Source organism: Myxocyprinus asiaticus, chromosome 25 (assembly GCF_019703515.2).
Source record: "Myxocyprinus asiaticus isolate MX2 ecotype Aquarium Trade chromosome 25, UBuf_Myxa_2, whole genome shotgun sequence".
Taxonomy (NCBI): Eukaryota; Metazoa; Chordata; class Actinopteri; order Cypriniformes; family Catostomidae; genus Myxocyprinus; species Myxocyprinus asiaticus.
The window spans coordinates 10742925-10757886 of record NC_059368.1 but is presented as its reverse complement, the minus strand read 5'-3'; the positions used below and the strand labels follow the sequence as shown (position 1 = coordinate 10757886).

At 37.0% G+C, this 14962-nt stretch overlaps 1 protein-coding gene across 4 annotated transcripts in view; it reads right to left on the bottom strand.

Moving 5' to 3' along the window:
* The window catches only part of LOC127416210 (inositol-trisphosphate 3-kinase B-like), a 57336-nt gene that overhangs the window by 22274 nt on the left and 20100 nt on the right, over nucleotides 1-14962 (bottom strand). For all 4 annotated transcript variants that reach the window (XM_051655429.1, XM_051655427.1, XM_051655430.1 and 1 more), the window contains one exon: nucleotides 75-174. In XM_051655429.1, the coding sequence (XP_051511389.1) occupies nucleotides 75-174 (100 nt within the window). The remainder of the gene's footprint in view (nucleotides 1-74; nucleotides 175-14962) is intronic.

Genomic DNA, 14962 nt, shown 5'->3' with positions numbered 1-14962 from the left:
GACCTAAGATTCACTGTTTTAAGAGTGTATTTGCTGAGGTTATGTAATATCTACACCTCCCTTTTGAGGCCTACCTGCATGGCCAGCCAGCTGGATCCAAGGGTACTTCTTCTTGAAGGACATCAGAAATGGTGACCATTGCACCATGTTCTTGATCTTCTTCCATGATTTATGCTGTTAAATGACAAAGAGTGGGCAAGGTAAGTCCCATTTAGATTTCAGTGCTACAGTAAATAACAATTGCCTGGCTATAAATGGCAACAAATACAGTGGCCCTACAAAGTATTTGGACACTTAAGCAACACTTAAAATCTATGAATATCATTGCATTATAATGGTCCAAGCCATTTAAAAAAAATTTTTTTTACAATTATTTTAAACCAACTGGTCCATAGGCCACCTGTAGTCAATGTATACATGTAATTACATAATTTCCGCTAACATTCACATATGTACCCTAGCAGAGTAACCACAAGTGCTTTATAATTACAAACTTGGTTTTGGTTTGATATTTTGTTTCAAATTTTCAAAAGTTTCATATATTTTTCATGAATGTGACTTAATTGTCCAAATACTTTTGGGGGCCTTTGTATATAATGGCAAAAATGTAGTTAACATGTTAAGTAGTGTATTTTAAACAACTTTTTATAATTCTTTTATAATTTTATGCATGCAGTTTTTATGGCTCACACTATTTGAGACTCAATGGAGACTCGTGGAATATTTATAATTTAAAAAATTCATTTATCACACCGCAAGACTATTTAAGTGAAAAGCTAAAATGTGATTAAAATAGTTAAAACTTAAAAGAAATGGTAACTAGTTATAACATCACTGTTCATTATGTATAATATAACATATACATATAAATAAATTCTAACCTAAAATCTTGCTGTGAAAAAAAAATCAATGTCCATGTTATTTGTCAACTACCCAAAACATGCAACAAATACAGGAATATGCCCGAAGGAATATGAATAATTATTACTTATGTAATTACTTATATAAGATTTGGCAGGTGGGGTTCATTTTCCTACAGCAAAACCCAGAATACAATATGCGGGAGAATAAACAAACAGGTCTTTTACATGAATTTACATACATTTGCCGGCCACTCCTGAGGCAGTCAGTGCTGATATAATGGTTTGCACAGCACACTACAGCACTTTAAGCGAAATATTTGTGTATAAACATACAATCAGATTCACTATAGTATATAAAACCTTAAAATAAATGCATAATTTCATCCATAGACGAGATTTGTTTTAAAGCATTGAAAGTATCTAGAGCTCTTGCACTGGCCAAATTTAGATGAACTGATTATGGAAGGCAGTGATAAGCACAAAACAATTGATAATAAACCGATTTTATTTCTTGCAATGGTTTTCCAAATATTCTGAGCACCAATTCATGCAAAAACATCTGATAAAATGCGAACAAGCAGATTTGCAAACTTTTAGATGGTCGGCAATTTACAGTGATGCAATTTTTTTTTTTTTTAACTCAAGCTATCTGAGTTATTTATTCTTACATATATAAAACTAAAGGACTTTTCCCAACACTAAATTAACCGTATAACACATTTTGCACCTTATATTTTTGCTATATTTATCACAGGATGTGGTCCTATCATCTGACACTCCGGGAGTTCCCAAACCAAGGTGTCTTTGATTATTTAAAAAAAGGTTCTTAATATTTAGAATCAGAATCAGAATGAGCTTTATTGCCAAGTATGCTTACATATACAAGGAATTTGTCTTGGTGACAGAAGCTTCCAGTGCACAAACAATACAAGAACAAGACAGAGATAATAATAAAAAAATAGAATAAAAATAAAAAGTGAATGGAAAATATAAGTATATATAGAAATACACAATAAGACAAAAAAAAATGTATATATATATATATATATATATATATATATATATATATATATATATATATATATGTACAAATACAAATCTGTTCTATACAGATGCAAGGGAATGTATGGCAGAAGAGGTAGGATATGTTGGATAAATATGACTTGACTAAGATTTAGTTTGCTATTTTTAATATTTGTTATTTTTAGCATTCCATAGTTAGATATTTTTAGTTTCCATGTTTCCAATTCAATTCAATTGCACTGCTCGACCTAAACTTATACTTCACTAACAGTGATTTCAAAATATTGAATAAAATGTATGTCATCCAATTAAAATCAACACAACAACAATTATCATTAAAAATATTTTGTTATTGACAAAATAAGTATTTCTTACCATGTAGCTTTTACAATTTCTAACCATGATATGCATCTTAGGGGGATTAAGTTACATAAAGATTCTAAGGTTAGTGGAACACATCCACTATACCCGATTCTGGAGGTGACACAGTGTGCAGTGTTTTCAAGGCTGTTTTTCTGTCAAGGTGAGTCCTTTCACCTGGAACCCTCTCAAAATGTTCTTTCTCTATTTGGACATACTCACACTACAGAAAACAGGCTCTGTTTTCAGTTCAAGAGGAGCTGCTCTGTTGAGCCATTACACTGTTATTCCACTTCACTAAATGTCCTTGAGTGAAATCTCTTAAAACTTTCCATTTTGGCATGGCAAACACATTCTTTACTCCCATCTTAGAGATGAATGGGGGGTTTCCTCGGGTGACCAGGGAAGCCTTTCTCTACCTCTACAACACCCCCCCCCCAAGCACATTTCGACCCAGCTCTCCCAGGAAGAGCAGTACATCACTGAGCATGCTATGACCACAAATCAACCCCCTCCAAACTTAGAGAGCCTGTCCAGCCAACAACCACAGGCAAGCGCATTCTAAGTCTGGTCACTTATGCTTTGCCATGCATTTTGATTAAACATTAGTAAACCAATTTAAGATTAAGCTATTACAATACCTTTACTATCAGATTTAGATGATTTAACAGATTGTGATGAGCAATGATAAAGCTGATAACAGATTTATTTCATGTCTTCCACTACTTTTTTACACATTCTAAGTGCTAATTCATACAAAAACATCTTGATTCAAAGGAAAACGTAAGCACACAAGCAGATTTGCAAATTGGATGGGCAGTGGATGGGTAATTAACAATGATGCAATGAATCTTATTTTTGTTTCTAGCTCAAGCTATTTGAGCTGTTTGTTGTTACATACACATCAACCACAATATTAAAACTACCTGCCTAATATTGTGTAGGTCCCCCTCATGCCGCCAAAATAGCACCAACCTGCATCTCAGAATAGCATTCTGAGATGCTATTCTTCTCACTGTAATTGTACAAAGCAGTTATCTGAGTTACTGTAGACTTTGTCAGTTCGAACCAGTCTGGCCATTCTCTGTTCACCTCTCTCTTCAAAAAGGCATTTCCGTCCATAGAACTGCCACTCACTGGATGTTTTTTGTTTTTGGCACCATTCTGAGTAAATTCTAGAGACTGTTGCGTGTGAAAATCCCAGGAGATCAGCAGTTACAGAAATACTCAAACCAGCCCATCTGGCACCAACAATCATGCCATGGTCCAAATCACTGAGATCAAATTTTTTCCCATTCTGATGGTTGATGTGAATATTAATTGAAGCTCCTGACCTGTTTCTGCATGATTTTTTGCACTGCACTGCTGCCACACAATTGACTGATTAGATAATCTCATGGATGATTGTTGGTGCCAGACGGGCTGGTTTGAGTATTTCTGTAACTGCTGATCTCCTGGGTTTTTCACACACAACAGTCTCTAGAATTTACTCCAAATGGTGCTAAAAACAAAAATCATCTAGTGAGGGGCAGTTCTGCAGATGGAAACACCTTGTTGATGAGAGAGGTCAAGGGTTGGTGCTGTTTTGGCACCATGAGGGTGACCTACGCAATATTAGGCATGTGGTTTTAATGTTGATCGGTGTATATATAAGAGTTTTCCAAATCTATATCAATTTACATTTAAACATTTTAAAGGGAAAGTTCACCAAAGATGAAAATTCTATCATCATTCACTTACCCCTGTTGTTCCAAACCCGAATGATTTTCTTTCTTTCATGGAACACATTAAGGCAGTGAGTCTCAGTCACCATTCACTTTCAATGCATCTTTTATCCATATGATGAAGTGAATGTTGACTGAGGCTGTCAGTCCCTAACATTCTGCCCTCTTGTTTTTCACAGATGAAAGAAAGTCATACAAGTTTGGAACATGATGAATAAATGATTTAATTTTTTTTAGGTGATGTCTTCAAATCACAATTACATAAATGGCATTCATTTGACATTTGAATGCTGCACTGTTTTTATGAGTGGATATGACAGCAATAAGCTTTACATTACTCCCTGTAACTTCCATGATGAAAGGTCTGATTAAATTTAGACAAGAAAAAGAGGCCCATAAATGGTATTAACCACTGTCTGAGAGCAGCATGAGTTTTATCTGTCACATAAAGGTTCTCCTGTTCTGCTCCAATGGCGCGCCCATGAGATGTCATATTAAAGAGAATGTGGCGTGTCAGTGAGGGTTGGGGGTCTGTTTCCTGTGTCCCCCCTCTATACCCCCTACAGGGGTCACCCCTACAGGCACGTTGTGGAAACTCAGTGATCCAGGAGTCGGCACCGTTGCTTGGTAAAGCATAGGGCTGGATGTTAATAAGATTGTAGCTATGAGAGCATGAGGGTTCCCTCGACCCATGTCAGAAACACCCAAACAGTGAAAACACAAACATAGAGTTTACATGACATGTTTGAACACAGCCCTTTGACAGGAACATTTTCAAACCTCCAGCAGTTTTCCATGTATCATTTTTCCTTTTGGAATACATACATTTTACTTTTTACTTGTTTATAAAACACATTGGCTCACTTGAAAGGTGCTCTATATATTCAGGTGTAATAATTATTTTAATAATCATTATGAATATAATCAGGAATAATAATAAATAATAATTAACAACAAATAATAATTAATAACAACAAACAACAACTACTACTACTACTATTGTTATTATTATTATTACAACAACAATTACTGTTATTATTAATAATAATAATAATAATAATAATAATAATAATAATAACACTACTACTTATGTTATCACTTATTATTCTTAATATTATTTTTAACTGCAAAAACAACTTATTATGAGGCTTACCACACCTTTTGATCAATTAATTTCTATGAGATTTAAAAAAGAACTAACAATTATTTTATAGGGATTGTCCTCAGAATAAGCCATTTTTAGCTGATTACATATTTTCATCTGAGAAAAATTAACTAGATCACAATTTTAAAATTCAAACATATTTCCAGGTTTCCCTTAACCGTGGGAACCCAGCATTAATATATTCTGTCACAGTGTGCAGAAAATACAAATAAAGGTTACACAAAGGGATTTACAAAAGATTTGTACTGTTATTTCTGCAGATTAGACAACATTATTGAATGTGATTAAGGCGATACTCAAAAGACAAAAACAGAGGTTCTGGCTAATATCAAAGCATCTGACATGAAGCAAATCCTGTCAGAGCACTATGGTTTGGGCCACCTCAGAAAGCAATTAAAAACGTTAGGACTGATTAACAGGTAGTGTTTTCCAGATCAAATGTTAACATCAGAAATACAAGATCCTGCCCCCAATGACTGTAGAATTTAAAGCTCAGTGAAGATAAAAGTGGATCTAAATTAAATGTCGGTAGGGAGGGAAATATTCTGGATGTGCTAAAACAAAACAAGTGGAAAACTCAGTCGCAGGAAGTGATGGGAGTTGTAGACTCACTCAGAGAACCAAGGTCAGGTCAAAATAACTATTGCCGACCACATACAACAACAGCTCTAGATCAGTAGTTCTTCACTGGTGTGTCACGACCTGGGAAAAATCAATGCTATTGCTAAATGCAAATAATAAGATGCAACTAACCATATATTTGTGCATATTTAGGACAGCAAAATAACTAGGCTTATCAACCTTGAAAAAAGTCTAGATTGAATACCTCCGACTAGATTATATTCCTGTTCATATGCAACAAGAATAAACATGGTTTGTGCCAACCACAATTTGTTTTGTACAAAATGAAAAAATTTCAATGCTTAATTTTAAGGACATTTTTGTTCAATTTTATATAATAAAAAATTATAGTCTGTGTTGGGTTTGCCACTTGTCCAATGAAAAATCTGGGTCCTGAAGCGAAACTAGAAACAACTGCTTTAGATCATACGGTAGTAGATTTCAAGATATATGGTTGTATTACAATTATAAATGTGTTTGATTCACACCAGTTTTTACACAGTTATTTGTTCACAGGAAAAATTTACCATATCTGTAACAGTGGGCTTGTTGCAAAAACACCCAACCAAACCAACAAATTCTACATTTTCCTAATGTTATCTCGTGTGGTTTCTGGCTGATAAGGTTAGAAGAACTGCCTGATAAGAACAAAAATAACAACAAAAACAAGAAATACCAACAACCCAAAAAACTCACTTACCACTGACACATTTTTGACACACCAGAATTGTGAATTTTTGTGTCACTTTTTTGTGCTCAGCAGTTTGGCTTCGATATTAGAACATAGAATTTTACAGTCCAACTACTGAGAAGTCAAAGCAAAACCAGAAGGTATTACCTGAAGTGATTTGAACACCAGGATGATTGACGTGGTGAAAAAACCCAGCAAGGGGACGAAGAAATTCCAGATGTGAGTGATAAAAGATGACATGGTAAGATCGTTATGATTATACACTAATGTGCTGCATGCAATCGCAACATAAGCTGGAATTTGAGTGAAGGAAAGAGCAGGGTAATGGGAATTTCTCATTTGTTTCCATACAAAGCATTTAAAAGCACAATTGGCCCATGCAAATATGCTGGTAGGCAGAGTACAATGTGCAGAGACCATATTAAAACTCTATAGGATGCCTGCAAAGGCCATGAGCGATGCAAATATACAGGGTATTTCAAACTCACCTGCAATGCATAAAGATCTGAAATCGCAAAAGAATAGGTTATATAATGCCTACTCATTATATGGGTCCTAAGATTACACATTAAGTCCTTTAAGACAAAATCAAGCACTCTTCCACGTCTGAAAGTAGGCCTGGGCGATACAACAACCAAAAAATAAAATAAAATACATCTAGATACTTTTCAGCCTTTTGACAATATTCAGTTTATCTTTTAATATTTATGCATTTGCTCTGAAATGGAACAAAACAAAATAGATTTTTTTTTCTTTCAACCAGAGATTCAAAGTAGATTCAAATGAATGTGAAAAATACAACACAGTAAAAATCTAGTTAATCACGGCATGTTTTTCACAGTTTTTCACTAAATGAATGCAAGAAAGAATATTACATATTTTTATGTATACACAGAAACAAAATGCTACATAGTAATAAACAGCTATATTTACCTACATATATTTAATAAAACATTTTAATATTTAAAAAATTCCAAATTGAGACTTCCGTGAACATTTCTGATTGATGACACAAACTAATCGTTGAATCAGAGTTTGTATTCGACTCACTGACAATGAAACAGTTTGAATTGATTCACAGAAAAGAATCGACCTTAACTCGAACTCATTTTAGCTACTGATGTTTAAATCTGAGATAGATATTAACACTCTCATATGCACAAGTTGCAAGATCGAGAACCTTAGCCTAATAATGCAGTCTTTAGGAAACTTAATGGGGGAAAAAGCACATTAAAATCATTGCAATATTCAAGATGATGCCTTTATTTCGCCAGTAAAATCATGGCAAATGTATAAAGAATATTGAATGTCTGCTTGGCCTGCCTGATAGTAGCTAAAACGAATAATAAAACTTGAGTATGCACTGACTGATTGTCTGTTTATGTGTGCAGAGTCAGTTTCATGCATATGTGTCTATAATGGCCCTATGGTGTGTTAGTCAAGAGGGTCACCCATTTGAATGTTTAAATAACTAAAGGACTGTGTCACTGTTGTTTTCAGACTGAGAAGAGGTCAGAACCTTGTTTTGACATCACCAAAGCGATTTGTGAGAAGATGACTTCCTTTTCCCAAAATGTGATGATGAATGAAATATTTTTGTGACTGTTGTAAAGCGAATGTGAGAGTTATGAGCATAAAAAGATTTTCAAGTACGTCTTTCATTACAATTATAAGACAGTTCTTAGAAGAAACTACAGCAATCTATTAATATGATTTTCATACAATGTGCTTTAAACAGTTTTGAAAGTAATTAGTAATAATTTACTAGTATAAGTGGTCATAAAAGCAAATGAAATAGAGGTGAATGTTTTTAAATTATAAATTGTGATATAGGTACACTTCAGTCATTTTTCAGTTTGTGTTTTGCAGGCTGATATGGAGTCATCTTGGACTTATCATGCAAAAGCAAAGGTTTCCAATTACAGATGCTAATGTAGAAATGTGCTGTTATATATATAGTGAGTAGGGAGGTCACATGACGCCATGCAAGAAGCAGACGTGTGAGCGACGAGCTCTGCGCACTTTGCTAAATTTTATATTATTTTCATGTTATAATCTGGTGAAATTTGATACACCCAGTTACACATTTGCTCTTTGAGGCAAAACATGGCAAAGAAGTCAAAATCCTCGGGCTCTGGAGACATTAAAAGACACTTACGTGTTCAGGATGAAAGCCCCGACAGGCCTACAGACCGGGGACTCGATTTGGATGGCGCGGCGGGAGAGGTGATCCAGCGTCAGTTGTCCAACATGTCGGTGATGTTGAGGAAGGTTCTTGCTGACTTGGAGGATCTCGCTGTAATACGTTGATCGATTACGGCGATGGAAATAAAATTCTCTGAGTTAGTTACAAGAGTGACTGATGTTGAGAGACGAATCGATTGTCTGGAATCTTCGAAGAGGGAATTAACCGCTAATCCGCCCATGACCAAAGTTGATTTGGAACATCTCCTTGAAAAGCTTGAAGATCTTGAGAATAGAAGCTGCAGGAATAATGTTCGAATTGTTGGAATTCCTGAGCATGAGGAGGGCAGAGATATGGTGAAATTCCTAGACGAGCTTTTCCTGAGTCTGCTCAACATAACAGGCCACAAGCTGGAAATCGAGTGAGCTCACAGAGTCCCAGCTTACAGATTTGCTGAGGGAGATAGGCCCCGATCGATTCTGGCCAGATTTCTGAGATCATCCGATAAAGATCTTGTGTTGCACCAAGCGAGGAGCAAAGGGAAGCTTTCTTGGAAGAACCATAATATTTTCTTGTTCCCAGACTTTGCGAGTTCGACAAGAGAGAAACGCGATCGGTTCAAGGAATGTAAGAAACTCTTACACCAGCGAAAGATCACTTTTGCTCTGATGTTTCCGGCCAAACTGAGAATAGAAATGAAGGACGGTCGCAAAGTATTTACATGTCCCAATCAGGCAATGTCTTTTATTGAATCAATGGGTGAGTAAACCATTGGGTGTTTGTCATGTGAGTGGGTCGACTCGCTGTACTTACTCTGGCTTTTGAGGAAGCTGGGTGTCATTTTGGTTTCTTTTTTCTTTTTGCGTTGGCTCCACCGAGCGGCTGGAGTTTGTTTTGTGAATAACACTTTTCATTAAAGAAACTTTTGCATTGACGAAAGATTACTTTTGCATTGAAGTTCCCAGCCAGTTTGAGAGTGGACACTACGGATAACCGCAAAATATCTACATGCTTTTATAAAGTTGACGGATTGTGTAAGTCATGGTATATACTTTTATGCGGCCTCCGAGTGAATTGACTCGACCATCCGGGAAACCGGGATGCCGGTTTTGTTTCTTTTTGTATTGGTTCCGCCTAGCGGCTGGAGCTTGTTCTATTGAATAACACTCCTTTGGAACTGCTGTGGATTAATCTGTTCATTTTTCGTGCTTATTCCTTCTGCTGGCTGGAGTTTGTTTTGTTGAGTATTTTTATGGGACATTGGAATGATTACGTCATCCGCTGAACTCATAACAGCCGGCTCACTGAACATTCGTTTTTCTGTCCGAGGAATCTGAACGGTTTTATATCAGCTGGAATTTGTCTTGTGAAAGATCACACCTTTGAGACAGTTCTGTGAATGACTCTATACGTTCTTTGTGTTCATTCTTCCTATTGGATGGGATTTATTTTACAAAGTATTTTCTGTTATGTAATTTTGCCTCACAAATTTGTGAGGCAAAATTGAGCAATCTGAGGGCAAAGTTGTCGTGGGGCTCGTGGGCATTCATGGACCTTTTGAGTTTAGAGGGATTGTCGCCGGTTGGCGCTTTCGGGCGCAGGGTTAATGCGCACATTTTTCTTTTTTCTGTTTGTTTTGTTCGGGGGAAGTTCGGGGTTTGATTGTTTCACTAATGGGGAATGTGGTCTGTATAATTTTGTTTTTGACACACAATTTATTTTTTCTACTATATCAAAATGCCAAATGTTAATATGAGTGTACTATCTCTCTCCACATGAAATGTAAATGGGTTGGGGCACCCCATAAAAAGAAGGAAGGTTATTTCTTTTCTTAAACGTAATAAATATGATATAGTGTTTCTTCAAGAAACACATCTCTCTCCGCAGGAAGCTGAAAAATTTGGGAAGATATGGGGTGGACATGTTTTTTTTAGTGCTGTCTCAAGTAAGAGCAAGGGAGTCATTATATTGATTAATAAACATCTACAATTCAAATGTCTCAAACAGACTAAAGATAAATTAGGGAGAGTCGTTATTGTTTTAGCTGAAATAAAAGGGCAAAGGTTGATTTTGGCTAATATTAACGCACCTAACGCTGATGATCAGGGCTTTTTATAGATCTTGAAGGGATGCTGCAAGCTGCTGGCACCCCTCATGATATAATATTGGGAGGAGACTTTAATCTTTTGATGGACTCAGTCCTTGATCACAGTGAAGCAAAAGTGTGTAAACCCCCTAAAGCAACATTGACGCTTCACAGGATGTGTACAAATCTTGGTCTTACGGATATTTGGAGACTTTTGAACCCATCTGGTAGGGACTATACATTTTTTTCATCAGTCCATAAGATTTATTCTAGAATAGATTTTTTTTTTATAACCAAATCCCTCATTTCATCTGTTGTTGATTGCTCAATTGGAAATATCTTAGTCTCAGTTCACACCCTGGTGAGTTTAGAGGTGTTGTCATATACAGAGAAAAATAAATCATATAGTTGCCGCCTTAATGTATCCCTTTTGCAAATTCCTGATTTCCAACAAATGTTAAAGACTGAAATCAATGTTTATATGGAGACCAACTGGTCCTCAGTATCCTCTGTGGGCGTGGCTTGGGAGGCACTTAAGGTGGTTCTTAGGGGTCGGATCATACAGTATACCTCATTCATCAAAAAATCCAAAGCATGAGAACTCGTTGAGTTGGATAGAAATATTAAAAGTGCAGAGGCAGAGCTGAAGTGCCGTATGTCATCTGATGTCCTCAGAGAATTGACCCGATTGAAATATAGATTTAATCGCAGAAAGTGGAGTTTTGGTTATTCAGGGCAAGACAGTCATACTTTGAGTCGGGTGACAAACAGGGAAGCTCTTGGCTAGATATATAAAGCAGAGAGAGTCTCTTTCTATCATTCCCCCTGTGAAATCTGCTGGTGGTGAAATTTTTACCTCAGCCATTGATAATGCCTTTAAAGAGTTCTATCTTGATCTTTATAGTTCCATGTCTTCGTCTACTGATGAAGATATTAGAAACTTTGTGGAACGATTAGATCTTCCTAAACTGACGACTGAGCAAAAAAACTCTCTTGATCCTGAGATAACCTTGGAGGAGCTTGACGAGGTAATTAAGTCCCTACCTACTGGCAAGGCTCCGGGGACAGATGGTTTTGCCGCAGAATTATTTAGATCTTATGCTACAGAACTGGCTCCACTTTTGTTAGAAGTTAATACTGAATCATTAAAGAATGGAAAGCTTCCTCCAACCATGACACAAGCCCGGATCAGACTGATTCTTAAAAAGGACAAAGATCCAAGCGAGTGTAAAAGTTACCGTCCAATCTCCCTGATCCAACTAGATGTAAAAATATTGTCCAAAATTTTGGCTAACTGATTAAGTAAGGTTATGACATCTCTTATACATATAGATCAGGTGGGGTTTATTCGGGGCCACAGCTCTTCTGATAACATCAGGCGTCTCATCAATATCATGTGGTCAGTAGCAAATTATCAATCTCCGGTCGCTGCCATCTCACTTGATGCTGAAAAGGCGTTTGATATGGTAGAATGGGATTATCTTTTTAATATTTTGGAAATGTATGGGTTCAGGAGTACATTTATTGGTTGGATTAAGTTACTTTATAGACACCCTGTAGCAGCAGTACAAACAAATTGATTAATTTCAGATTATTTTACTCTGGATAGGGGCACTCGGCAGGGCTGCCCTCTTTCCCTTTAATTGTTCTGTCTTGCCCTGGAACCATTATCATAAGGGGGAGGATGATTTTCCAGGGGTGGTGGCAGGAGGTGTGGCGCATAAACTTCTGCTTTACGCAGATGATATTTTATTATTTGTCTCTGACCCTACTAGATCTATGCCTTGCCTCCACAGAATTATTAATTCCTTTTCCAAGTTCTCAGGATACAAAGTTAATTGGTCAAAATCCGAAGCTTTGGCTCTGACAGTGTACTGTCCAATAACGGCTTTCGGCAAAATGTAACTACCTGCTACAATGTCCTCCTCTCTTATTTCAAGCAATTTGATAGCATAGCATAGTGAAGTCCTTCATTTAGAATGGTAAACGTACCAGATTGCATTTTAATAAGTTACATTTAAAAATTGCAGATTGACAAAGGAGGGCTAGGCCTACCCAAGATTTTGTTTTATTAATATGCGTTCAGTCTCAGACATTTGGCTCATTGGTCACTTCCACCTGAGAGAGCCCCTCCCTGGTTTGTTATTGAACAGGCAGTTCTTGCCCCTATTTCGCCATTACAAAGCATCTCTATCAAATTAATCAGAAAAGTTAAGTTACACCCCGTTATTTCGCATTTACACTTGGTATGGACTAAAGTGTCCAGATTGTTCAAATTGGACACTTATTTAAATGTTGCCTCGAGCATATGGCAGAACCCAAGATTATGTATTGGCAAGTCCCCTTTCTGCTGGCCAAAGTGGATTGTGAGGGGGGTTGCTACACTCGGTGACCTATATGAAAGTGGAGTGTTGAGATCGTTTGAAAACTTGGTGCAACATTTTGGGATCCCCAGACCTCAGTTTTATAGGTATTTACAATTGCGACACCTGCTTTGTACTATTTTTGGGAGTAGTACACACCCCCCCTAAGGAGGCAGATGCTTTGGGAGAGGTGATTGCGGCTTTTGGAAAAGGTCATGAAGCATCAGTGTACTACTCCCTGTTAATTCAGAGTATGGGGGATGGAGCTTTAAATTCTATTAAGAGATTATGGGAGAAAGATTTGAATTTGGTACTGGAGGATGGAGTGTGGACCAAGATTCTGAAAAATGTCAAGTCTGCATCTAGAGATGAAAGGGTTCGCCTTATGCAATATAAGATTTTACAAAGATTTTATTGGACCCCCTCTAGATTATATAGGCTTGGTCTTAAAGACACGCCCACCCGCTGGCGATGCCAATCAGAAGTTGGAGACACAACCCATGTTTTTGAGGGATGCGTTAAGATCCGAGATTTTTGGTTAAAGATTCAGAATTATTTGCGTGACATTCTGGGCACTCAAATTTTACTTTGCCCCAGACTTTGCATTTTGGGCGATGGGGAAGTTATAAATTCGGGGGACAAATATATAAAAAATTGGGTTCTGACTGGCGTGATGATTGGCAGACAAATTATTTTAAGGGGATGGAAGTCAGACGGAGCGCCACCATTTCCGGAGTGGTGTGCGGAGATGGGGAGGGTGGCGGCTTATGAGGCTGGGGCTGGAAGACTTATTTTTCAGGAAGTGGGGTAGGTATTTGGCAGTTTTGGAGGACTCTAGGGGAAGGGATGAGGAGGGAGACGTTTAGTTTAATTATGCATGTTTATTATATATTTTATTTATTTATAAAAAATAAAAAAAATTTATTTTATTGTTTGTGTGTGTGTATTATTTTATGTGACCACAGGGGTGTTCTTTGGGGTAGGGTGGGGTTGGTGTTTGGGGAGGAATGTTAATGAGGGTGAAAAGTTAAATGTTGATTCGGTGTGTATACGTTGTGTTTTTCTCTGTTGTGTTTTTTCTTTGAATCAATAAAAAATGTTAATAAAAAAAAAAAAGATTATATATATATTATGGTTATCGACAACATAGACAATAAAAAATGGTCGACAAAAATATTCATTGCCGAATAGTCGTTTGATCTCATTTAACATAACATGAGATCATATGAAACTCTAATGATGGTGCACGAGAGCAGCACTGCAGTTAGCGCCTGACTGAGGAGAGGAAGAATTAAACAGCTCACAATCCAGATGCACTCTAAACTTTCCAAACAGCTTCAGGTGATGTAGTTCGCAAAGTATGAGTGAATTATATTGCAAAAATACAAAATAAGTAAATACAGAATCACTCTCCTTGTGAAATAAGCAGAGCCGGAGCTCTTTAAAGGAAACACCCCGGCATTACATCTTAAATGCAGTTATATATAATGCGTTACGGTTTTATTAAAGTTCAAATAGTACGAAAGCAGATCATGTAAATAACCACACTTCTCCAAAACTGGCATCTCTCTGTGCGGTTAGCGCCTCTTCTACGAGTTGCGTGAATGTCCCGAGAGATTGAAACTGCACCCGGATGATGCACACTCTGTCGTGGGGACGCTCGTCCCTCGAGCGTGCACGCTTAATGCAGCTAGATTATAACGTGATGGCTCGCGACTTATTGAATCATACTATATGTGTCACTGTGCATTTCTTATCGTGAAGAAAATTGGCAATGCGCAGCTTTATTAATAAGAGAGAGTTTGTTTTATTGTGAGTTAAATATGGACTGAAGTGAACAGAAAGGTGAGAGAGGTAGTCTTCGCGCCATTATACACTGCA